The 26,145-nt window shown below is 42.3% G+C and overlaps 2 protein-coding genes across 3 annotated transcripts in view; one reads left to right on the top strand and one right to left on the bottom strand.

The window, feature by feature from the left end:
• The first annotated feature begins 2,313 nt into the window (after positions 1–2,313).
• Positions 2,314–11,147, top strand: YAE1 (YAE1 maturation factor of ABCE1). 2 transcript variants are annotated; one of them, XM_084621023.1, is made up of 4 exons: positions 2,314–2,444; positions 5,065–5,352; positions 8,043–8,164; positions 10,536–11,147. In XM_084621023.1, exons 2-4 carry the CDS (start codon positions 5,164–5,166, stop codon positions 10,972–10,974), a joined length of 750 nt encoding a protein of 249 aa, XP_084477149.1. In that variant the 5' UTR covers positions 2,314–2,444; positions 5,065–5,163; the 3' UTR covers positions 10,975–11,147. The 2 variants fall into 2 exon arrangements, with proteins under 2 accessions (XP_084477149.1, XP_084477150.1); XM_084621024.1 differs by lacking the exon at positions 2,314–2,444 and adding an exon at positions 2,750–2,773.
• A 3,478-nt stretch (positions 11,148–14,625) lies between these two features.
• LOC311516839 (mediator of RNA polymerase II transcription subunit 1-like) overlaps positions 14,626–26,145 on the bottom strand; it is a 29,661-nt gene continuing 18,141 nt past the window's right edge. The window contains exons 11-17 of the mRNA XM_084621186.1: positions 26,010–26,115; positions 24,609–24,733; positions 23,992–24,104; positions 20,228–20,423; positions 19,761–19,856; positions 19,141–19,249; positions 14,626–15,545 (exon numbers count right to left, since the gene is read on the bottom strand). Of these exons, the coding sequence (XP_084477312.1) occupies positions 15,302–15,545; positions 19,141–19,249; positions 19,761–19,856; positions 20,228–20,423; positions 23,992–24,104; positions 24,609–24,733; positions 26,010–26,115 (989 nt within the window). The 3' untranslated portion in view covers positions 14,626–15,301. The remainder of the gene's footprint in view (positions 15,546–19,140; positions 19,250–19,760; positions 19,857–20,227; positions 20,424–23,991; positions 24,105–24,608; positions 24,734–26,009; positions 26,116–26,145) is intronic.

The raw sequence follows: 26,145 nt of genomic DNA, 5'->3' as shown, positions 1-26,145 counted from the left end.
TATTGGCTCTATACCTGGATTTCAAATGCTTGCTCCTGGGGTAACGTCCACAAGGTAATTAGCCAGCACATCTTGGAGGGACTATTCAGATTAAGTGGCTCATCAAAATGACACTTAACTCACAGTGGAAGATGCCCATCTACACTGAATGGACTGTCTTGTGAACATTCTGTCTAGGGTACAGGTAATGGTTTCCTACTCTGTCTAAGTGGAGTCATGCATGGACATATGACTCGCCTATGTAACTCCAAGCACTGTCTTGTCACCTGTGATTTTCCACTAGCTCTGCTGAGACATAAGCCTTATGGCTCTCATGGAGATGGAGTTATAATGTTGGTGTAGTAGGGCACTTACATCTGAGGGACAAGGCTGTAGTGCATACATTGACATAATTGGGTCAATGTAACCTGCCTCACGTTGACCTGTGTCGTGTACACCAGGCCTCAGTTTCTGGATAGTCTTCAGTTCAAACCCCTTCTTTTTTAAAAGGATTTCTCCTTTTTTCCCCTCTCTTTCTCTGACTATGATGATTCATGGTTATTCAGATAGGGGAAATTCTAGCCAGAATGTTTCAACATTTTCCCATTAACTCTAATGGCCCATCATTGGTCCTTCCCAGGGTTGTAAAATACTAGGTGCTTAGAGCTAGTTGCCTTGGGTTGGGGAGGCAGCCCCTCCCTGCCTAACTGCCCTGGTGTGACGTGGATCTGAATGTTGCAGAACAAGTTATGAGCAAAGTTGTATATCTACACAAATACATAAATATATTACCACGGTCTGTAGACATATCTCATAATGACCATCAAGTTCAGAACATTACAAGCTTTCATAAAAGACCTGAGTCAATATACTTTTATAGTACAATAACATTTTATATAATCAGTTAATTCAACTACTTATTCTTTAGGGTTCAAATCCCCTGTTCTCCCCTTGTGGTGTCTGGGCCCTCATTGTCACAGTATGATCATGGGAGCTTGGGGAGTTAGTTGGTTTTTGGTTTTGGGATGTTGAGGTCTTGTTTTTACATATCTGGAGAGTGGTTTTTCCTAGATAGTTCTGTGGCATCATGCATTTCACAGACACAGCTAAGGGTATAAAGTGACTCTGTTCTATCCCCAGTTCCCTCTATGATGTTCACATCGGAGCATCAGACACATTAGTATTGTCTCCATAGTGGTTCTAGGCACTACACAATCCATATTGACAGCTCAAGGGCACCACGAATCATCACACAGTCCCTGTGAGTCAAGCTGTTGGCCCCATGATCCACTTGTGGCATCAGGTGGTCCTTGGGGACTGGCAATGGCAATGGCAATGGCAAAAAAAACCCGCAACAAGGTTGGTTTCCAGAGGCAGGTCACACGCAGTGTTGCCAGCTCTTGAGAATTTTAGCATGAATCTCAGGTAGGAGTGCCACTTTTCTAATTGCTGGTAACCAGACTCCTGAGGCCCCGCCTCAGGTAGGAGGCAGCTCCAGCTGAGCAGGGGCCAGCAAAGGTTAATGGTCCGGCGCCTTCCCCCACACCCCGTAACCAGGATTTTGGTGTCCTGTTGAAAACCAGGCACCTGGGCACCCCGACACAAAAGCCAAAAAGTGGACTGTGCAGGTAAAACCCAGACAGGCGACAACCCTAGCACAATATTGGTGTTTCTTAGAGACCCACCTCCTGGAGTCAAGTGATTAGATGAGAATCTCAACTTTTTTTTTTTTTTTTTTGCATTTTGCACTTCCTGGTAATGGAGCACATTTGAAAGCGTGATCCACGTGCACCTTTAAGGCTCAAAAGACAAAGCAAAAGAACGCATGTTTTAGTCACTCCTTTATCTGTCTTCAACTCTTATTATTTTTAAGTCTGTCTCATGACAGGGAGGGGCGGGGGTGGGGTGAGGTGAGCTGCAGCTGCTGCCCCAGCTCCGCTCCCCGGGGCGCGTCCTCTCTGGCCGGGATTTAATCCCTGTTGCCACGGTTACCTCCCCGCAAGGGTCTGAGGCGCTCCCAGCCCGGCCACCGGGCACAAGCGTGCCAAGCTGGCCGTAGAACCCGGGGGCTGCCCCAAGGCCCGCCCCCGCCCCCGCCCCAGCCCCGCCTCCTGACGAGAAGGCGACGCCAGGGCCGCGATTTTCGAGCTGCGGCTGCCCAGGAACGATTTTTGCCCTTATTAAAGATGGCCGCCAACTCCGCTCTCCTCTCCCCCCCCCTCCCCCCAATTGCCTCAAGTGGGTGTGAAGCCCGGTCTGTTAAGATGGCCGCCCGTTGCCCTGCATCCTCTGCCGCGGAGGGTGGCGGTGAGGCCGCCCTTAGCAAAGATGGCTGCTGTTCCCCCCGTTGCTTCCAGCGGGTGTGAAGGGAGCGTGCCCTTAGACAAAATGGCCGCGCTCTGTTCTCCACCGGGGCCTGCGAGCAAGGCGGGCTGCTAGCCCTGGCAGAAGAGTCTGCCCTCCTGGTAAGGGATGACCGTGTGGGGGTAGCAGGTTGAGCGAGTCGGCGCTGGAGGGAGAGAAATCTCAGTTCCCCCGCCTGAAAGAGGAGGCTCTGCGTGTGTGTGTGTGACTGAGGTTGAATTTGTCTCTGTGAAATGATCAGGCACAAACTGGGAGGGGGAAGTCGTCTTCAACTACAGAATTAGGAGCCCCCAGAAGTAAAAATGCCGACGTGTGGCACAATGTACGATGGCCCCCTGGATAACGTGTGGGAAGTAGACGAGAAATACAAACATAACTAAAATATCTGTCCTGGGGAGTGTTTTGTTTGTTTGCTTTGTTTTCATCTCATGTGAGTGAATTTACTTTTGTCTGGGGGGATTTTTGACCGGTTTGGTTTGATGATGGTCCTCAGGATTGCCAACTCTCATCCCAAGTATTTAGTTATGACGTCATATTTCTTGATCCCCAGCGGCTGTAATCGTGCTGTTAGCCAAGGGTCTCGGCTTTCACTTAAAAAAAAATCTAATCCGCATGGTTGGGGAGGAAGGGGGAGGGACGACTTGAAAATGCAAACTCTGAAGGCTCCAGCATCAAAAGGCAAATAAAGTGAACCCAAAATATATTATTTTTAAGACAGCTGGATTGTGAATATTTTATTTAGAGGTCTCATTCATAATTTTTAAATGCTTGGGGTTAGGAAGGCATTTTATCTCTCTTCCTGTGGCCCTGGTGTGGGGAAAGGAATTGAGTGAAGCACACAGGACAACAGAAACTATTTTCTCCTTGCATATTGTGCTCTTTGTCTCAAAGTGTTTACTAGGAAAGCATTGTGATAATAGGGGAAGGGAGTGGGAAAAGTGTGACTTTTGGGAATGGGAGCGGATTGAAGATAACATGGGTGCCTGTATATGAAAATGACAGGTTTCAGAGTAGGCACCGTGTTAGTCTGTATTCGCAAAAAGAAAAGGAGGACTTGTGGCACCTTAGAGACTAACCAATTTATTTGAGCATAAGCTTTTGTGAGCTACAGCTCACTTCATCAGATGCATTCAGTGGAAAATACAGTGGGGAGATTTATATACATAGAGAACATGAAACAATGGGTATTACCATACACACTGTAACGAGAGTGATCACTTAAGATGTGCTATTACCAGCAGGAGAGGGAGTGGATGGGTCATTACACAAAGTAAAACTATTTCCCCGTGTTTATCCCACTCCCACCGTCCCTCAGATGTTCTTGTCAACTGCTGGAAATGGCCCACCTTGATTGTCACTACAAAAGGGGTGTCGTCGTCGTCCCGTTCCCCCCCCGCTGGTGATAGCTCACCTTAAGTGATCACTCTGGTTACAGTGTGTATGGTAACACCCATTGTTTCATGTTCTCTGTGTATATAAATCTCCCCACTGTATTTTCCACTGAATGCATCTGATGCAAGCTCACGAAAGCTTATGCTCAAATAAATTTGTTAGTCTCTAAGGTGCCACAAGGACTCCTTTTCTTTTTGTATATGAAAATGTGTACCACCACACCTCTCTTATCAGTAACAGAGGAATGCAAGTGAACAGACATATCTGTATTGTATACATCTCTCATCAGTCCCTCCAGTCTGCTTTATTGCTTTGTCCCAGAAGAAGCAGGGTGGCGTAATAGATAGGGCATTGGAGTGGAATTACTATTTCTGTCCTCAGGCTTTCCTTGTGTTGTCCCGTTATCCAGGGGGCCAGTCTATGGAGCAGTCTTCTAAATTTCAGCCAGTGATCCTCTCTTTCTTTTCGGTTCAAGTCAATTGATCTCTGACCTATTGGACCTCTTTTCTTCCTGTTTACATGCTCTTTCTTTGCTTCTGCCCCTGCACCTTTTTTTATTAGCTTTTCCAATTCTGGGGACTGCTGTGAAAGTACTTAAGGGACCAATAAAAACAGGTCATTTAGTGATGGTGGTTTAATTAAACTATAATATTTGGTACTTACATAGCGCCTTCCATTCTGTGATTGCAAAGCGCTTTACAGACATGAATACCTTAAGCCTGATAACAATTCTGTGAGATGGCAATATGTGTATTATCCATGTTTTCCAGATGGGGAAACTGAGGTATAAATACATTAAGTGACTCAGTTTGGTGATGTGTGTGACTTTGAACAGGAGCCAGGATTCTTGGATCCCCAGTCTTGTCTTTTAACTACTAGAGCATCTCCCCTCCCTAAAGATTGAACAAAATAATACTAAAAACTTTGGAAGTTGTTGCTTACGATGAAGACTGCATATTGGAAGTGGAATCCATAAAACAGACTTTGCTGTAATTCTCTTAAGCCATTTTCAAGTGGCTGCATTTTCTGGATTGCACAGATCCAGCCAAGTCATTTTAGCCTCTCTGTGCTTTATTCAGTACAAAAGTTAAAACAACCCACTTAGTCTTTTAATCTTTAATAAACTTCAGCTGGAAACAGCTAATCCTTTTACTCAAAATATAAAGAAATCTTTCTAATCGAGGCATAAAAGATGCTAAAATAGGGATGGTAAGTTTGATCTCTATAGGTGTGTTACTGTTATTGGAAACAAAGAAATTAAGAGATGGCTGAAATTATGACCTTATAAGGTGGCTTTTCTTTGACAGGCTGATTTGTTTATCTCTACAGGTGTACTGTGATAGTAAAGTGCATCCAGGTTCTAGGACCTTCTGGTTCTTCAGTTACTTTTCCTCAAAACTTGTACATGCTGCCTGTGGTTTTAACTTGATGCCTGGGAGGAAGAACTGCTCAGATTCTCACACTTTTACCACATGTACTGGAATCCTTGTTACTACTACGATGTCGTGGGTGAAAGCTGCAGTCAGCCGGCCCAGTGAGGATGTGTTTGATGAAGATGCTGATGAACTGCATCTAGTGCAGAAAGAATGGAAGAGCACCATGGAGAAAAGAGTCAAAGTATTTTTTATAACCGTTACTTTATTTTTAGTAGCCTTTTGGCCATTTTCTTTCATATATAAATTGATACCTGCATGAGTGATTTAAGGGAAAATGGAGGATGGCTATTTAAAAGTTATTGTAGATCAATTTGTTCCATATGAAACTAAAAACTGAGCGAGTTATTAAGGAAATGTTACCAACCAGAACACACTTGAGATTCTTCTAGGGGGAGAGTGCCTGCAAACTGAGAAATTGTAGCCAAAATTCTGTATATCTAATCTGCTCTTGGTGCATACTATATTTATGTTTGTAACTCCCCCAACTACTCATGGGTGTTCTTTGTATAAATTCCTGAACCTCAATAGGAGGTTAGATCATCAGAGGCAAAAATATGCAAATTTAGTTATGCAACTGTTCACCTGATTGATGGAGATCACAGTGATAGCAAAATGGTCCCTGGCCACAGTTTCCCTTGGAAAAGACAAAAGTGGGAGGTCAGGCTGGCAGGAAGAATCTTCTGAATTCTAATCTCAGTTCTGCCACTGGCCTGCTCTTTGGCCTTGAGTACATTTGCTCCAGCTGTAAAATGAGGGAATAATATGTTTCTATCTCCCAAGTGTGTTATGAGTATTAATGAGTTTGCATAGTACATTGAACATATATATATTCAAGTATGAAAAAAGATTGTTACCAGGAGGAGGAAGAAAAATTGTTTTTCTTAACCTCTGAGGATAGGATAAGAAGCAATAGGCTTAAATTGCAGCAAGGGAGGTTTAGGTTGGACATTAGGAAAAACTTCCTGCCAGGGTTGTTAAGAACTGGACTAAATTGCCTAGGGAGGTTGTGGAATCTCCATTATTGGAGATTTTTAAGAGCAGGTTAGACAAACACCTGTCACTAATGGTCTAGATCAGTGGTTCTCAAAGTCGGTCCACCGCTTGGTCAGGGAAAGCCCCTGGTGGGCTGGACCAGTTTGTTTACCTGCCACGTCCTCAGGTTCAGCCGATCACTGCTCCCACTGGCCGCGGTTCGCTGCTCCAGGCCAATGGGGGCTGCGGGAAGGGTAGCCAGCACCTCCCTTGGCCTGTGCTACTTCTCACAACCCCCATTGGCCTGAAGCCGCGATCAGCTGAACCTGCGGATGTGGCAGGTAAACAAACCTGCGGATGTGGCAGGTAAACAAACCAGTCCGGCCCGCCGGGGCGGACCAGCTTTGAGAACCAGTGGTCTAGATAATTAGTCCTGACACAAGTGCAGGGGACTGGACTAGATGACCTCTCGAGGTCCCTTCCAGCTCTATGATTCTATAAATGCCATATGTTATCAGGTATCTGGTTTGTCTGGCTGGAGAGAGAGAGATGGAATTTAACCAAAACAAAGTTCAGACTCAGAGCAGGTGTATCATGATAGGAGATCTGTGTTTGTAAATTATGAGTGATATAATTAAACAAGGCAAATGAAGATGTATGAGCCATATCTTAGCATTTTTTTAAATAGTGGAAATCACCACTTAAATCAATGGCAGGTCCAGATTAAAAATCAGCAGTTCGTTGTAGCCCTATAGTAACCAATATGTAGTAATTCCTCTAATTTGTCTTTCTATAGAACTGAAAATAACAGTGAAAAATTAATTTTTATAAAGGCTCATTTTAACAAAGAAATCTTAAAATCCTGCAGGGTCAGACGAAGGGCAAAACTCCAACTTCAGCTGGTATTGTATTAGACCCTTAGGATTTGATCTCATGCCATTTACTTTAATGGGCATTGGATAAACTCTTAATAAATATAGCATCACTATGAGTCATGGTGCCGGGAACATTAAACTTCTACTCTTGGGTGATCAACATCTGATCAAAGTAACGGGTTGGGGGGAAAGCTATGGTCGGGGCCATAGATTAGGGAGGGTACTGCTATGGGACTAGAGCAATGGTTTTCAACCTGTGGTTGTCTGCAGACTATGTCTAAGATTTCCAAAGGGCTCAGCACCTCCATTTGAAATTTTTTAGGGATCTGCAAAAGAAAAAAGGTTGAAAACCACTGGCCTAGACAGAGCATTGTTCTTTGAAAAAGGCATCTGGATTTTGGCTACTTCAAGGAAACTTTATTCTGCTGTTTCAAGATACTCCTGATGCTAGCTCCTTGTATTACCACATCTGATATTTTCATAGTTGAAATTCCATCATCTCCAATTTCCTTGAGCAGAAAATAGTACATCTCTGAGAGCAAGTTCTATGTTTTCATTCATAGCTTCACAGCCTGGGGGTGGTGACAACCATTCCTTTTTTGTGGCAAGATGGTAAAAGGGATCCTGAAACTTTTTTGCTGTTGAAACTTGAGGTTGCAGTATGGAAGAGGACAAGAATTGCTGTTCTAATCCATGTTACTATGTGTGTAGACTAAAGAAACATTTTTATAGTACAGTCAATTATTTTGACCTTACTGTATATAGTTCTGAAAAAGGGAGTCAAAATGATCATGTTTATAAAACACCAAGAAAAGTTTGTTTTGTTCTTCTAGTTTTGTGATTCTCTCATTTCTGCTGGACAGTACAGTATACAAGTTTTGCATGCATCTAGCTAAATTAGAAAGACACATTCCAAGAACCTGAATGTTTGTATAGATTTGAGCTCTTGTATATAATTTCTTGTAAAATAATCTCTGCTTGTAGCTGGATTACTGATATCAGTAACCTTTCGTCTTGCTTACAGGAAGGTTACAGAGATGGTGTTGAGGCTGGGAAAGAGCTTTCACTTCAGCAGGGTTTCAATCGGGGTTACAAACAGGGTGCTGAGTTGATGATGACCTGTGGCCAACTCAAAGGGATCCTTAGGTAAATGTTGAAGCTTTGAGACTGTGGTGTGTTTATATGAAAATCTGGATCTACTGTTTGTCAACTGCTGAGAAGACTTAGGATAATACTTTCAAAAGTGACTTTGGAGCTAAAATCCCATTTTAAAAACTGAAAGTAAATTCAATTTAGACTCCCAAGTCATCTAGGTGCTTTGGAAAATTTTACTTAATCACTTCATACTTCAGATTATATTATGTAAAATATTCCTAAAATGCTATGCTATGCTATGAGTACCAGGTATAATTCTTTAGGTAGCGCTAACTGAAAACTGGCTGTGAGAAAGATGCTGTTACCTGTAAAGGCTTTAGCAAAAAAGTTGGTCTTGCATTTTAATCAGAACAGTCATTCTAGAGGTCAGTCTGACTTTCTCAGGTATGGGCCATGGTCCTGTCACTGAGAACTCTGCCTCAGCATTTCTTACCCTTGGCTCTGTTAGCTGAGGCATCCTTGTGGAGCACAGTTCTGCCCTTGGACGGAAGAGTACGTAACCCAATGCAACCATCTATACATAGTAGTGTAGTAGGAACTACACAACTATGTGATAGTGGCTGTTGCTATTACAATTGTTCTTCAGAACCAAAAATGTAGTGTGGTAATTCTTAGCCCTCCTCCCATTCCTCACTTGAAATTAACAGGATCTTAGTGGTTCAGTGAGTTATCTGAATCTACACTTTTGGCTGAATATTCAGCTTTTCCTGTTGAACCTTCCTGAAACACACATGCATGAAATGTACATACAAAAATGGAAAAAGAAAAGGAGTACTTGTGGCACCTTAAAGACTAACCAATTTATTTGAGCATAAGCTTTCGTGAGCTACAGCTCACTTCATCGGATGCATACTGTGGAAAGTGTAGAAGATCTTTTTATATACACACAAAGCATGAAAAAATACCTCTTCCCATCACTCTCCTGCTGCTAATAGCTTATCTAAAGTGACAGGTTTCAGAGTAACAGCCGTGTTAGTCTGTATTCGCAAAAAGAAAAGGAGTACTTGTGGCACCTTAGAGACTAACCAATTTATTTGCGCATGAGCTTTCGTGAGCTACAGATCACTTCAGCGGATGCATACCGTGGAAACTGCAGCAGACATTATATACACACAGAGATCATGAAACAATACCTCCTCCCACCCCACTGTCCTGCTGGTAATAGCTTATCTAAAGTGATCATCAAGTTGGGCCATTTCCAGCACAAATCCAGGTTTTCTCACCCCTCTCCCCCCCCCCACAACCCCACTCTCCTGCTGGTAATAGCTTATCTAAAGTGACCACTCTCCTTACAATGTGTATGATAATCAAGGTGGGCCATTTCCAGCACAAATCCAGGGTTTAACAAGAATGTCTGAGGAGGGTGGTGGGGGGTAGGAAAAAACAAGGGGAAATAGGTTACCTTGCATAATGACTTAGCCACTCCCAGTCTCTATTCAAGCCTAAGTTAATTGTATAAAATTTGCAAATGAATTCCAATTCAACAGTTTCTTGCTGGTGTCTGGATTTGTCTGGGGACACCATCACAGGGCCTAATAACATCAGCCACGCTATCAGAGGCTCGTTCACCTGCACATCCACCAATGTGATATATGCCATCATGTGCCAGCAATGCCCCTCTGCCATGTACATTGGTCAAACTGGACAGTCTCTATGTAAAAGAATAAATGGACACAAATCAGATGTCAAGAATTATAACATTCATAAACCAGTTGGAGAACACTTCAATCTCTCTGGTCACACGATTACAGACATGAAAGTTGTGATATTACAACAAAAAAACTTCAAATCCAGACTCCAGCGAGAAACTGTTGAATTGGAATTCATTTGCAAATTTGATACAATCAACTTAGGCTTGAATAGAGACTGGGAGTGGCTAAGTCATTATACAAGGTAACCTATTTCCCCTTGTTTTTTCCTACCCCCCCCCGCCACCCTCCTCAGGCGTTCTTGTTAAACCCTGGATTTGTGCTGGAAATGGCCCACCTTAATTATCATGTAAGGAGAGTGATCACTTTAGATAAGCTATTGTTAGCAGGAGAGTGGGGTGGGAGGAGGTATTTTTTCATGCTTTGTGTGTCTATAAAAAGATCTTCTACACTTTCCACAGTATGTATCCGATGAAGTGAGCTGTAGCTCACGAAAGCTTATGCTCAAATAAATTGGTTAGTCTCTAAGGTGCCACAAGTACTCCTTTTCTTTTTGCAAATACAGACTAACACGGCTGTTACTCTGAAACCATACAAAAATGGAATTACTTTTTAACTTTGGTCACCTTTTCACCCAACCTCAAGCAAACATGCAACTCACTGAAGGTGTACAGAATCACTTTTATTTCCATCTGTTTTGTTTTTCTTTTCAGTGCACTCTTGTCTTGGTGTCACCTTAATGGACAAATTTCTGCTTTGCTGAGTAAAATAAATAACCTCCTGGCTGAAGTTGGCAAGTATGAAAAATGTGTGCTTAAGTATATGACTTCTATCAGTGCACAGCCCCACCTTGGAGAGTTATTGGATTCTGTACAGGACATGGACCTTAGTCATACAATTCCAGTGGAGAATGAATTTGATGCAACTGAAACTGGAAGACTCTGTGAAAATGAGTCTGAGTTGAGTGAAAACTCTTGCAGGAGTAATGGTGGGGCCGACTCCTTGCAGTCTGACAGTTGGAAGAGGACAAAAGAACACACACATTCTGAAAGGCCAACCCTCGCTTGGCTTAAAGAAGAGACCGCCTGCTTAGGAGAGCAGCTAGGCTTGTCACTGGACATATTACAGCATGTCCAACAACTGGAAAGCTAACTTTTCTCTTGTGCCAAATGGAAGCCAATTCTAAGAACCAACTTGACAGGCTTGTATTTTATTTGTGGCTCAAAGGGTGATGGTCATACTAGTCATTTAATTTCATGGGAATGTAGTGATCTGATTCTAATGTTTCCCTTTAAAATCTAATAAACCAACCCTTGCTCTCATCATATTCTGTTATACCTCAGTTGTTGGCAAAAAAAATAATAATAATGTTACTTTCATACCTAGATTTAACTTGCAGAGGTGGAGAATACTTCATATACACAAATGCGCAGCTGTCTTAATAATGCTGTAGTGGGCACTAATGTGTCTGCTACTCTGTCTGGAAGTCTAACATTTTCCTCTTAATTTATTTAACTTGCCCTTTTTAATATTCTCTTTCAGAAAAGGAGCTGAATGATTCTTTAGTCTTATCCCTAGAAAACAATTGCTCCTAGAGGACCAAAAATGAAAGTAAACATTGCTATTTGGTTTAGAACAGGGGTGGGCAAACGTTTTGGCCCTAGGGTACAAAAATTGTATGGTGGCCAGGTAGGGATGGCTGTCGGGGGAGGCTATGCTGCCCCAAACAGTGTGGCGTGGCCTGGACCCTGCCCCCATTCAGCCTTCAGGAACCCCCATCCAGCCCTCCCTGCTCCTCACCCGACTGCTCCCAGGGACTCCTGCATCCTATCCAAACACCCATGCTCTCTGCCCCCTGACCATCCCCCTGGGATACCCGTCCCCTATCCAATCCCCCTTGCTCCCCACCCCCTGACTGCCCCCCCTAGAGTCTCCCTGCCCCCATCCAACCCTCCCTGCTCATGTTACCTGTGGGGTGGCGGAAAGGGGGACTCAGTCCTTTCCCTGTGTGTTTCCTCTGCTCATTTGGCTACTCCCCCTGGCAGTCGAACAGGGCTTGCTCCATGTCTGAGCTTAGCTGCTGGGGACAGGGGCCAAGCATTCTCATGGTGGTGGAGGGGGGGCCCTGGCTTGCTCTGCCCCTGTCCCCAGCAGCAGGGCCCAGGCCCCTTGACTGCCTCCCTGCAACCCCTAATGCTCCTCGCTCTCCTCCCCCATCCCTGGGAACTCCCCCTGCTCCCTGTCCCCTGACTGTGCTGCCCTGGAGCACCAGGTCTGTGGTGCTATAGCTGTGCTGACTGCCTGGGCAGCATAGCTGCAGCTACAGCCACTGGGGGAGCTGTGCCTGGGAGGGGAGCAGAAGGGGAGGGGCCAGGGGCTAGGCTCCACCCTGCTCACTGCGCTGCTGGCGTGTTGGCCTGGCTCCTCCACAAGCCTGTCCTGACCCTGCTCTCTGGCAGGAGCTCGGGGGCCAGAGGGAAGGGTCCTGTGGGCCGGATGGGGCCTGCGGGCCATAGTTTGCCCCCCTCTGGTTTAGAAGGTAGTCTGGGTGGAGAACTCCTTCAAACAAGTGGGAACTGCACATACAGAAATAAGCAGTATGTGCTCCTTTCTGTTTAAATATCTGAGTGATGTTTTGCCAATTTAATTTGGTCAAAATAGAACAAAGCCTTGCATTACATCAAATTGTGTATCACAAATCTCTGGTGTAGTTAGCTCTGCTTTCAGAGCATCACTTCACTGAAACTGATTGCAGTACCAAGGACAAAACTTCATCTGAAGCAGGTGGTTAAAACACAAAAGGCTCTTCCCTCACCACTGTTTTAACCAAGCTGTAACTATTAAGACTGGGCAATTCACTTCAGTTTTTCTATTTAAAGTAGAACTGTAGTGTACTGGAGCATATTCCTTCCTAAACCAGTGCCTGCCATATGTGTAACTTTCCAAGAAAGCTCCTTAAACTACCAAAGGCAAGAGGATCTAAGCAAGACTGCATTTGTCTTGAATATCATTTTAAAATCTGTTGGAGTCACTGGAAATCAATTATATAGTTGGAAAATCTTGGATGATTTTTGCCACTTGTGGTAATGCATCTGATTGTTAAGGGTTTAAAAAAAATTGCCAGCCAGCTTTGGCACTGTACATTTGACTACATACAATAGAGGATGTAGGCCAGTTCTGCTGTAGCTGTGAGGTACTCAAAATGCAGTGCAACTACTGTCTGAAGTGCAGAGCCAGAATACAGCTCTCTGCAGAGATAGAGGGGTGGGGATTTTGTGGCTTGCTTGGGAAGTGATGGGGTTGAAGCTGTGGAGACTCACTGTGCCTTTTGATGTGGTTATGCATAGCAGCATCTGACCCCTAATTCAACATATGGGCAATAGTACCTGCTGTGCCAAATGAGTGAAGTGGGTTTTGCTTGTGTTGGTGAGAATTATTTTCCCTCTATCTCATCTTTATTTTGGGTATTGGAGGAATACTAAATTTTTTGCCATATCTAGGGTTCTCATCTTCATCTGAAACACCAACATTATCACCTTCTGTGGCAGATAAGAGACTGGATTAGATGGACAGGTAATCTGCACAAGAGTTGCAAATCCTTAAGGCATTAAATATACCAGGTAACAAAAATGAAAGTTTATTCTACATCTTAGGGGAAAGCCAGAATGGAAGCTAGATAATAACCTTATTACAGGACCAGAGTTGCTTGTGGATGGAACTTTTAGCCTTGGTGTAGGCCTTGTTAACTTATTTTAATATGTAATTCAATTTTTTTTAAAAACTGTGTGCCATGAGATTTTTTTTTAAAATGCAATTGCCACCCTTTTTCCTCTTTAAACTTCAAAAGGTGTGTTATGCTCCTACTGCTTGGCATATCAGTTTCCCTGAAATCGGACTTGGCCTTGCCCCTCCACTAAAATGGTTCTTATTCAGTTACAATATCTGTTCTCCATCCTCTGCCTTATCTACTGAGACATGATTGATCACACTCTTTCAGGCTTCAAAGAATGCTTTTCTGCTCCTTCAGCTGTTTCCAGTTATGTAATATTTAAGCAATAAATATAACTGTACTCAGCATTGATAAGTTGCATGCTTTCAATAGAGATTTTACTTTTTATGGACAAATACCCTAGAAGCAGTATATTTGGTGTAGTAAGTTTGTCTGGTCTGAGACTAGTTGAACAGGAGACCCTTTGCCAAGGGGTCTGTGTGTCACAGGCATATCAGCTACAATTTTCTACACACTACTCCTATAACCCGCCACATTTCTTATGGCTGTCTCCTTATTTATCCTAACACACTGCAGTTGTCACTTTCTATTGTTCTTGTTTAAGCAGACTGCAAATTCTTCTGGGCATGAAGTCTGGGTTTGTTTAGTACGTCAGTATTCATTTGTTCAGTACTGTCTTACGCACATTTCTCACCATATAAATCAATTCTAGCACCTACAAGACAAGAATGCTGAGTAGGACTTCTCACTATCTATACCTGTTAAGTTGCCACTACATAAGTTTTCATCTGGTTGAAAGTATGATTAGTCAAAGGCCAAAAACAAAAATTTGGATGGTTTGCTTATCACCTACATTCAGTAGATTTGAGAGCAGTTAACAAAAAAAACCCCACAATTCTGCTATAACATTTTTGCACTCCAACAACTGAATTTTAAGTTTTCAAGCCTAATATCAGGCTAATCCTCCATGAAGACAAGTCATTGGGCAGAATTTAAAACTAAAAAGTTATAGCCATTTATTTGCAAAATTATTTTATTGTACAACTGTATGACCTAAACTCCCTATTATCGAGAACTCTTTTTGCAGAAAGAGGACATTAAACCAATACCGGGGGGGAGGGGGGGGGGAGCTTTTCATTTACTGCACAGTTCCACTTTTGAGTGAATTTAACATGGGGGATGGTGCAAAGAAGTCAAAACTCATTTGCATCAAATTGCACTTGTGCACAAAATAGCTTACGCGCAGACTGTTTCAAACAATAGTTCCTTTCCCCTTCTACCTTTCTTACAAATTTTTCCATTACATTTTAAAAAAATGTAAATGCAACATCATGGTTTAATAAATGGAACCGCACAAAGAAAAAAAAACCAAACAAACAATCTTAAGGTTACAGCAATATAACTTGGCTACATTGCCTGTTATATTATATGTACACCTACAAATATTTAAGAAACAGCCACCTAAATAATACATGCCCATATATGCATTATGGGTTAAAGTAAGGTTGCTACAGTAGTGATCATTTCACTTTTCAAAGTTTGCATTTACATTAAACTATTTTAACTTGTTTTGCATTTAGCAATCTGCAGGGTTGAAAAGATTTAATTTTAAGAGGAATCCTGCCAGACAGAAGTATTGATCTTGCCAAATTCTCCTCTACTGTTTGATCTATCAATAGATATTGTCTCAAGACACTACAAAAAAGTGACATGGAACCACAGTAAACATCAGATGAGTATTTGCTTTAGTTATACTGATATATCACAAATCGCACACTCGGTACTGGCCGTGGAGCTGCTTGCCTCCATGCCAGAATTTAGCATGCTGGCTCCAGAAAGATTTGCTCCAGTACTGTTAGAAGATGCAGTTTGCTTGCAGGTCACTTCAGGATTTTGCTCAGAGATAACGTCCATATTTTGTATTTCACCATCAACTTTCATTGTGACAGCATTCTTGAAAATAGCTCTCATGACGAGAGGGACAGACATACAACTGAGGGGAAAAAGGAGTCGAGAACATTATTCACTCAGTCTCAGCCACTGTTTAAAAAAAACAAAAAAAAAAACACACACTCGTGATGAAATGTTCCCTGAGCTCATGCAGTCCTCCCACACTGAAAGAATGCATGGAGGACAACAATGGCAGAGTCCAGGAAAGCAGAAAATGAACACCAGGACAGGAGGGACAAGCAAGATGAGGTGGCAGGATGCAATGCTGAGGCTACTGGGGGAATCAAACTGATATGTTCCAGCATCTGGTGGAGCTGCAAGAAAGGCAGCAGGAGCACAGACCGCTGCTGCAGCCTCTGTGTAACCGCCCGCCCTCCTCCCCAAGTTTCATAGTCTCCTTACACAGATGCCCAAGAACGCGGGCATGGTGGGGGGGGGGTCCCCTTTGGGCACCCAATCACTCCATCCCAGAGGACTGCTCAAGCAACAAAAGGCTGGCATTTAGTAAGTTTTGAAGTGCAGTGTGGTCTTGTCCTTCCTTCCTCCCCTACCCCACCCCGTGCGCTTCCCTCCTCTCCCACCCCCCCCAGGCTACCTTGGCAGATATCCCCCTATTTGTGTGATGAATTAAATAAAGAATGCATGATTTTGAAACAATGACTTTATTGCCTCTGCAAGCGGTGAACAAAGCGGGGAGGGCGGTTGCCTTACAGGGAAGTAGAGTGAACCAAGGGGGTGGGTTTTCATCAAGGAGAAAAACAGAACTGTCACACCGTAGCATGGCCAGTCATGAAACTGGTTTTCAAAGCTTCTCTGATGCGCAGCGCACCCTGCTGTGCTCTTCTAATCACCCTGGTGTCTGGCTGCATGTAATCAGTGGCCAGGCGATTTGCCTCAACCTCCCACCCCGCCATAAACGTCTCCCCCTTACTCTCAGATATTGCGGAGCACACAGCAAGCAGCAATAACAATGGTAAGACCTCAGCAAAACCAATATTCCCGAGTCAGTAAACTGCACCAGCGTGCTTTTAAATGTCCAAATGCACATTCTACCACCATTCTGCACTTTGCTCAGCCTATAGTTGAACAGCTCCTTACTACTGGCCAGGGTGCCTGCATACGGCTTCATGAGCCATGGCATTAAGGGGTAGGCTGGGTCCCCAAGGATAACTATAGGCATTTCAACATCCCCAACAGTTATTTTCTGGTCTGGTCAGCTGTTCAAACAGACCAGAGTTCCTGAAGATGTGAGCGTCATGTACCTTTCCCAGCCATCCCACGTTGATGTCGGTAAAACGTCCCTGGTGATCCACCAGTGCTTGCAGCACCATTGAAAAGTACCCCTTGCGGTTTACGTACTGGCTGCCAAGGTGGTCCAGTCCCAAGATAGGGATATGCGTTCCGTCTATCGCCCCACCACAGTTAGGGAACCCCATTGCAGCAAAGCCATCCACTATGACCTGCACATTTTCCAGAGTCACTACCCTTAATAGCAGCAGCTCAGTGATTGCGTTGGCTACTTGGATCCCCCCCCACAGTAGATTTGTCCATTCCAAATTGATTCCTGACTGACTGGTAGCTGTCTGGCATTGCAAGGTTCCACAGGGTTATCGCCACTTTCTTCTGAACTGTGAGGGCTGTTCTCATCTTGGTATTCCTGTGCTTCAGGGCAGGGGAAAGCAAGTCACAAAGTTCCATGAAGGTGCCCTTAACGCATGCGAAAGTTTCACAGCCACTGGGAATCATCCCAGACCTGCAACACTATGTGGTCCCACCAGTCTGTGCTTGTTTCACGGGTCCAGAATTGGCGTTCCACAGCATGAGCCTACCCCTTTGCCACCAGGATGTCCAAATTGCCGGGGCCCATACTTTGAGAGAAGTCTGCGTCCGTGTCCTCATCACTCTCGTCACCGTGCTGCTGTCACCTCCTCGCCCGCTTTTGCAAATTCTGGTTCTGCACATACTGTAGGATAATGCGTGAGGTGTTTACAATGCTCATAACTGCCGCAGTGATCTGAGCAGGCTCCATGCTTGCCATGGTATGGAGTCTGCAGGAGAGCAGAGTTGCAGCAGAAGCAGTGGCTGACAACAGATGCCACGAGAATAGATATTTATAGAGAACAACGAGAGGACCTGCGAGGTGGATTCATGAGAGCAGAGTTGCAGCGGAAGCGGTGGACGATGACGGTTTAGCACCGCGCACATTTCCCAAGGAAGATCACATGTGTCCGGGAGCCCATGACAGACAGCATGGAGAAATTTGCTATAGAGACAATAGCGGCAGAGCAGAGTTGCAGGGGAAGAGGTGGATGACAACAGTTAGCAGTCCTACTACACCATCTGCTGAAAGCAGTATAGCGTCGGCACGAAAAAAAAGGCTGCCATTGCTTTCACGGAGGCAGGGGCGACTGACGACACGTACCCAAAACCACCCGCGACAATGTTTTTGCCCCAGCAGGCATTGGGAGCTTACCCCAGAATTCTAATGGGCAGCGGAGACTGTGGGAAAGCTACGCACAGTGCACCGCTCCGTAAGTCGATGCTAGCCACAGTAGTGAGGACACGCTCCACCAACTTAATGCGCTTAGAGTGGACATACGCAATCAACTGTATAAAATCGATTTCTAAAAATCGACTTCTATAATATCGACCTAATTTCATAGTGTAGACATACTCTTAGGTAGTTCCAAGTTTGGGATTTACGGTTTTACTTTTAATGAGCGCTTAAGTTGACAGCATTCACCTTACAATTAGAAAACTATAGATTTTAAGATCATTCTCATGTGTTGTATGAAGTTTTAAAAGAATAGAGAGCCTCAGTCCTTACTTCTTATCCACATTAGGGCCGTTTTTACAAAAAAGTGGGTTTCTACCTTCTCTACTACTAGTTCAGCTGAACCAGAATTAGCAATAGCAGGAGCCCAAATGTACAATGCTCTAGCTGCAGCAGCAATTTTCCATATCTTGTTGCTTAAATTCATGGTTCAAGTCCAGCCTACATCCAACTTACAGCCAATTAATTGGACAGCTGTTTACTGACCTACATGAAATGAATTAGTGGTCTCAGTCCACTTAGTGTATGCATGTTCATTCCATAGCAGCCCCACACAATTTAGACCCTTCATCTCAGTAGAGAAGGGAAGAATTGAATAGACATGGAAAATGAACTGCTCACTCCACAGAGGTGGTGCCCTCTGGAAAACAGGAGGCACATGATGCTAAGACAGCATGGGAAAACTTGCACTGCAACTACTTCTGCTGTACCTGTTGTGTGACTAAGCAGATGTATCTACAGCTTAGCACTGGGCCCCTTTCAAGAGGATAAAAACAAATGTCTAACTTGCAAAATGTTTTTTCCACTTCCTACTGTAAAGAAGTCTTAGTTGCAGACACAAGAACTGCTAGCGTAAATGAACATATCACTAACTCAAATTGGGTAAATGAATAAATACGATATGCAAAGAAAAAAGTGACCTTTCTTTGAGAACTAAAAATATACTTTAGTAAATGCAAAAAGACAACAAGTTCATTTGATCATAGGGATGGTAGTTTTTACATTTTTTCTGAATATGCATAAAAATTATTACAATTAATAGACAATTTATACGGTCCCAAACATTTTAGAGTAGAACACTTACCGCTCCATGACTCTTGTGATAAAGTCATTGCAGCAATTTAGAGTTACATCTTGAGGATTTGTATGAAGACTGCATCTGATTTGTCTGGAGCTCAAGACATCAGCTACCACTGAATAGGAAAAAATATGGACATTTCAAAATTGTGTGCGTTGACAAAGGTCTAGCAATATTATTTACAACCCCTGAACATTTCCCTTTGATCCAAGTATGGAAATTAAGACACGTAACATTTAATATTAATGGTTATATTTACCATAATAAACAGAATGTGCTCATATAGCTCAAATACTATTGCTGTAGGAACTATAAGCCCCAATCTCACTTATTTCAGTGGAGCTCCATGGAGGTATGGGAGTCTGTCTACCCATGTTCAATGCATTCCAGAACCAGGGCCTTAATTCTTTTACATTTCCTGACTCTTTGTTTTGAGGTGGGCAACCTTAACAAAGCATTTCCAGTTTATTTATATACATAAGCACGCAGAAGAGTGAAGCTTAGGAAGATTTTTGAGATTCACAGTACACTGTGCACATTTACAATTGAAACCCATGTCCTGACAAAACAAAGATATTTGTAAACTTGATACAAAGAAATAGCAGTGTTGAATAGTCCACACTTACCACAGGCTAAACTCTCTCCCATAGGATGCTGGAATGAGATGGAAAAGCTAGTGTCCTTTTGTGGAGACACTTCAAAATAAAGCAGCTCTGAGCAATCTGTAAGGCAGTAACTTTATTTAATAACTTGGTTTATTTAAGCTTAGCCCCATTTAAGTGAATTATACATTAGCCCTTCAAAACACTGACATCTCCGAATCTAATTATGGTCACTCTGCAGTTCAGTTTGTGCCTCTGGAAACTAAATATTGGGTCAAACATGGGTGTGCTACTTGAAAATAATTAACCTACAGAGCCCTACACAAAAATTAAGAATGCTGATAAAAAGTTCAGTCATTTCAAACAATTTGTAAATAGCAGTGGATTTGGAAAATGCACCTGCTGTGGTGGGGACGTCCAACTTACAAATACAAAACCAATCAGTAGACTATTACAGAGAAACACGCTGTACTTTGTAACATACAATTTACCTTCGTTTGTAGTGTTCTCAGAGACACAGCTGCCAATAAGAGTGTTATATGTCACTTGATGCCGAAGGATCTCAATTATAGCAGGCACACACTTTGGATGGGTAAATGGAATTTTACTGACAAGGGCTCCTGTTATACCTGATTTCTCTGTGCCCTTATTTATGAAATAACTGTGCTTCGGGCAATCTGGAAGAGACTGACGAAGAAAAACTTATTTTTGTGAGGAATGGAAACTTGGAAAGACAAGATGGCTAGTCCTGATACCAGAATGTTACAATGGATATGGTACCAAAAAAGTCTTTTGTGGGGCACACATTTGTCAAATCTGAAATCCCTGGTTGCACCTGGAAAATATCACTCAGAAACTGAGTCAACTGAGACCAAGCCCCTCTCCTGTAAAATACCTTTTAACACAGGATAATCTGCACTGAGCTTCACGCCAAGAGACCATGAGTTCTAGTCTCAGTTGTTCTTATAAGGGTAGTGAAAGTCAGAGAGAAATTAACAGCCTTTTACCTTTAATTTAGGAGAACCTAGTATCAGTCAGTCATTATACAGGTAAAATAACAGAAAGAGAGGACATTTCAGGCCGAGCCATGAACAGAGTGCTCTCACCTGACAGACCCTAATCTCATTCACTTTCCCATACTGCCTTTCAGAAGGAATGTGCTTAGCTGTGCTATCTCTTTAGCACACTTTCCCCAGAGTCAGGAATCCTGATAACCAGTTCTGATGCATGGCTAGAAAGGGTGAAAGATCCTGCAAAATAAATAACCCTCAAAAGACATGTGGGGAGATGTTTGTGTTTTTGTGTATTTACGTATGTATGAGTAGGGCCGACAATGGAATCAACAGTCCCTATCTACGCTGTATTCTGATAATTCAGAGATCAAAAGAAAATCCTAGCATTTAAATGAATTGTAAACACAGGACAGCTCTGTATTCATCTCTTTTTGAAATGTATAGCAAATAATCTGTGAATGGTGGAGGAACAAACAAATTGCCTTATGTTAATTCTATAGCCAAGTACCGGTGATGGACCTCCCTCAAAGTCATGCTAATTACCTTTTGAACTCCAACTTGTCAAAAGACATGAAATTGTATAAAAGATCCTTGGGTCCCGATTCTGTCATCTCAAATCTGCTTAGGCTTCATCAGGGGAAGACTCAGGTCCCAGTTATGCTGGTACGTCCTGAATATGATACTTGGACATTGGACAATAACCTATGAACTATTTCTAAAAGAACTCTTTGCAACTACAAAGCTCATCATCTCTGCTATGAATCTGCATCTAAATGAATTGAACTCATGTCTGTATGTATATTGATCTTTTAACCATACTCTCTCTTGTTTTTTAATAAAAGTTTAATTTAGTTAGTAAGAAGTGGCTGTAGTGTGTATTTGGGTAAGATCTAGAATATTCAATAACTTGGGAGGTCATGTGTCCGATCCTTTGGCATTGGTAGAACCTTTTCTTTTATATGATGAAATAAGATTTACAGAAATGATCATCATATTTGACATGGGTACCTGGAGGGAAACCTGAGGCTGGATCACTTTAAGGGAACTGTGTTGTTTGGACTTCTGAGTTACCAGGAAGGTAATAAAGAAGCTGTTTTATGCTGGCTTGGTAAATCTAAGTATTGGAATATCCACCAGCTTTATGCGGATTGTCTGCCCCATTCTTTGCACTTCACCCTAACTGAGTGACCATAGCTGGCCTCCACTAGGGCCCCAGTCATGCCAGTGTTCCATACTGTCTCTCAAACAATCGTGTAACTGACTGGCAGATCATGTATTGCATCTACCACCTTGGGGTAGTCCAACTACCAAATAACTTGTTTCTGCCACTGAATTGCTCCTATAGCCAAACTAGAAGAAGTTCATGGGCCGATATAAAGGGTGTGGGTTCAAACCCATCTAGTGACTCATTTGAGGGGAAAAAGGTGATATGACCTTTTTAGTGTAAAGACTCTGGAATAATTGTTGAAGCCATTTTATGTTCCAAAACGTATTTGGAAGTTTATTTAGATGTAATATTTGTTTTAATGTAATTTTAGAGCATATTTGTGTAGCAAATAAAGTATGATTGTAGCAAGCAAAAGAAAATCCACACTAGCATAAGTAACAGTGGTAGTGAAGATGCGGCATCTTAGCCCACCTTAGCACAAGCCCTCTGGAGACCCTAAACACCTACTTGGGTTGTTATTTGACACTGAAGTCCATGCTGCCTTGTCTTCACTATTATTACCCAAACTACAATCACACCTTCATTTGCTGTGTAGACATAACCTTACTGTTTCTGTCTTGGTCAAATGGGAGCTGCTGCTTTAAGAGCAGGTCAGTGCACTTAACTGAGTTCATATTAAGGAGCAATTGAGCAGGGTCAGGTGTAGAACCTTTTACCCTGTGTCCAGAGAGAGAGAGAGGAAGACCCTCCCTGTGTAAGCTCCAAAAAGGTCAGCACTTAATTTAATAAGCTTATTTTTCTAGAAAGAAAGTCTTCATTCTTGAAGGTGCAACATAAGCACTTGGTAGGAAACTGGATGCCTTAGGGCATTGCTAATAAGCGACAGAGTCTCTCACCCATATCCAGCACAGCTCTGTAGAGATTAAAGTTATTTCCATCTAATAGATATGTAGTGGCCTCTAAAGAGGAGGTCTTTGGTGGATCTCGGTTGCAGCTATCACATTGTAAACTCACCCACCATTGCCCTGCACAACCGCCATATTGCGGCGACCAAGAACTACATGGGCCATGTAGATACCCGTTATCTGTAGAGGAAGTGCCCTCTTCTCCCCCTTTCAGAATTAAGGCATGCTAGCAAAGCGGATGATGTGGGAAATTATCCCTGCCACAGGTCCGTAGATAAAGAGGCTTTCATCTACCAGGGCTGTCCTGCCAACATCTTACACCAGTACTAAATCTGGGCAGTCTTTATCATTTATGTTTAAGGTTATTTTCAAGTAGTTTGTAAATATGCAAAACAGACTCAGTCTAGGAGCTAACATAATACAAACTAGGTGCCACAAGGAGTCCTTGTTGTTTTTGCTGACACAGACTAACACGGCTACCACTCTGAAACCTCTGAAACTATTATTTTAACCACTATGTACCAAAAAACAAAACTCAGAAAAAAACATTTCAAAAAGAAATCAGTTAAATTTATGTATAATCAAATTAACTGAAGGGGTGACTAATATTTTACACTCTTCTTTCTCCCATTCATCGTAATAAAGACTATAACAAATCGTAAATTCACTACTTTTATGGTTGTGCAGTAGGGAATTCTATTTTTAATCAGATTTAAAATGGAGTGACAGGATCTATTTTAAAATGAAAATCTAGCTGGGAAGCATCTTGGATATACTGGAGGATCTCAGATTTGAGACTAGTCACTGACAAATTCTGCTTTTGAAGAAATTAGAAGGAAAGTGGGAGATAAACTTAGTTAGGCTAAATGCTTTATCACCACCATCACTACATACAATTGACATGACTCCAGTTATTATACACAAAATAGTGTCTCCTTTGTCACCTTTATGAAGGTGTTAAATTGCCTTAAATTGTTTAAAGTAAGCAGGTTGACCGAGGTAAAAAAAACTGGAATAATATACTCCCTGATGGACATTCAGTTGTGTCAGGATTCCTGAATATTGGCATTGCTTACTGACAGACCAAAAGTGTTTACTTAGCCACATAAATGCAGACAAAGAATAAGAGCAAAATGACTTGCATGTATCAAAAGTCAGAACATACATACCACAAAGAAGCAAGAATTATTCATGGACAGATCTTCCTTGTACTCATCATTAAGGGTAAATTGAACAATCAATGCATGAAGAGAAGCTAGCTTCAGTCCATCAATCAGAACTCCTAAAGCCAGATAATTTTTAAATTAGTATTTCTGGATTAATTTGTAATTATTCATGAGACATGGAAAATGTTCATTCCATTTTTACAGAGTCATCATAAAGAACATAGGGACGTATATACCCCCATTTTACAGACTGGGAATTGAGGCACAGAAACTTGACCATGATCACACAGGAAGTCTATCATAGCTTCATATTAAATCCTGATTTCTCATGTCCCAGTCCAATGCCTTACTCGCAAGGCTATCCATCCTCCTTATATTGTCATTTCTATACTTGGCCCTCTGCATATTTTCATCCAATGTCAGGTCACATTTACATGGATTATCACATTATTAATGTGATAATCACATCTGAGCTGATAGAAAATTCTCTGATTAGTATTCCTTTCACAGAGAAGGTAGAAAATCTGGACATCTCCTGCAAAATTAGCATGAGGGAGGTAAAAAGGAAAAGCTATGTAGAATACTCAAAAATATTTAATCTTACAGATAATTAAACATGCCTGTAAACTTCTGTATCTCTTGAATATTGGATGAGGACATAGGAAAAGGCTGATGAAACGTCAAGAAAAAGCAAGCGGACAAATCCATGCTGAGTTCATCAGTCAGTGGTAAAAAAGCAGGGTTGCTGGGAAAGAAAGGGTAGAAAGGCAAGCTTGTTAAAGAAGACACTGTTGTGACAAGGATTCTTAGTGTCCGGGTAAAATGGTATAGATGATACTCTTTCCACCTCAAGAAAAATCTCCCTCTGGAAAATGCAAGTATAGACTAGATGTCATAAAGCAAAGTCTATATGAAGATTGACAGAGAAGGAAGGTGAGCCAAAAAAACCAGGCAGAGCAGTATACAAGGATTCTTGCTTTAAATTGGTGCTCTGTGGTTCATTTTCAGTAGGGGGTGAGGGGAGTTTCCCCTCAAGCCTACCCCTTGTATTACCTGTTCAGACAGTCAGATTAAATGATGCTGTTCTAGGAATAAGAAAAGGAGTACTTGTGGCACCTTAGAGACTAACAAATTTATCTGAGCATAAGCTTTCGTGAGCTACAGCTCACTTCAAAGGATGCATTCAGTGGAAAATACAGTGGGGAGATTTATATACATAGAGAACATGAAACAATGGGTGTTACCATACACACTCTAACGAGAGTGATCACTTAAGATGAGCTATTACCAGCAGGAGAGCGCGCGTGGGGGGGAGAAGGAACCTTTTGTAATGATAATCAAGGTGGGCCATTTCCAGCAGTTGACAAGAAGTCTAGGAACAGTGAGGGGTGTATATAAATCTCCCCACTGTATTTTCCACTGAATGCATCCAATGAAGTGAGCTGTAAGCTCACGAAAAGCTTATGCTCACGAAAGCTTATGCTCAAATAAATTGGTTAGTCTCTAAGGTGCCACAAGTACGCCTTTTCTTTTTGCGAATACAGACTAACACAGCTGCTACTCTGAAACCTGTCCTAGGAATGGTCATGCAAACAGTTTAAAATATTACACAATTTAATTACAATACACTTAATTTATATACCCTAAATAAATCTAAAGTTAGGGGCTTGATGCAGGAGTTACTGGATGAAGTTCTTTGGTCTATGTTGTAAAGGAGGTCAGACAAAATCATCTCATTGATCCTTTCTGATCTTAAGATCTGTGATTCCATGGAATTCATACAGTTAATATGAACTTGGACATAATTTTAAACTCTTTTGGGAAAACAGTCATCTGATTATGCAGAGTACTCCAAAGACGGATAATGCCGTCAATACAGTAGTGTTGCTCTTGTCTAATAATGGGTTTGCATCTCTATTATATGATCACAGGATCAATACAAATGATGTGAGGGTTTAATGTCAATGATCTGAAAGTCCATTTTTATGTTCAGAAATGTCAATCGTGCCTTTGAATCTCACCCATCTCCTGTCTGAGAATCCACAATTAACGGAGAAATGGGAAGTTTGTGTGTTGTGTTTGAACTTCCAACAGTTACAAATACTTTTATTCCACATACTTGGGAGCCTGAAGGAAGAGAGAAGACAGATATGAGTC

This window comes from Lepidochelys olivacea, assembly GCF_965140295.1.
Source record: "Lepidochelys olivacea isolate rLepOli2 genome assembly, chromosome: 2".
Taxonomy (NCBI): Eukaryota; Metazoa; Chordata; order Testudines; family Cheloniidae; genus Lepidochelys; species Lepidochelys olivacea.
This window is presented reverse-complemented; position numbering and strand designations above follow the sequence as displayed.

What these genes read in the sequence shown, in the direction of transcription:
- YAE1 (XM_084621023.1), top strand. Translation starts at nt 5,164, where the DNA reads ATGCCTGGGAGGAAGAACTGCTCAGATTCTCACACTTTTACCACATGT. An exon ending in CCATGGAGAAAAGAGTCAAA is followed by an intron (nt 5,353 to 8,042) that starts GTATTTTTTATA and finishes TCTTGCTTACAG; the next exon opens with GAAGGTTACAGAGATGGTGT. An exon ending in CAACTCAAAGGGATCCTTAG is followed by an intron (nt 8,165 to 10,535) that starts GTAAATGTTGAA and finishes TTTTCTTTTCAG; the next exon opens with TGCACTCTTGTCTTGGTGTC.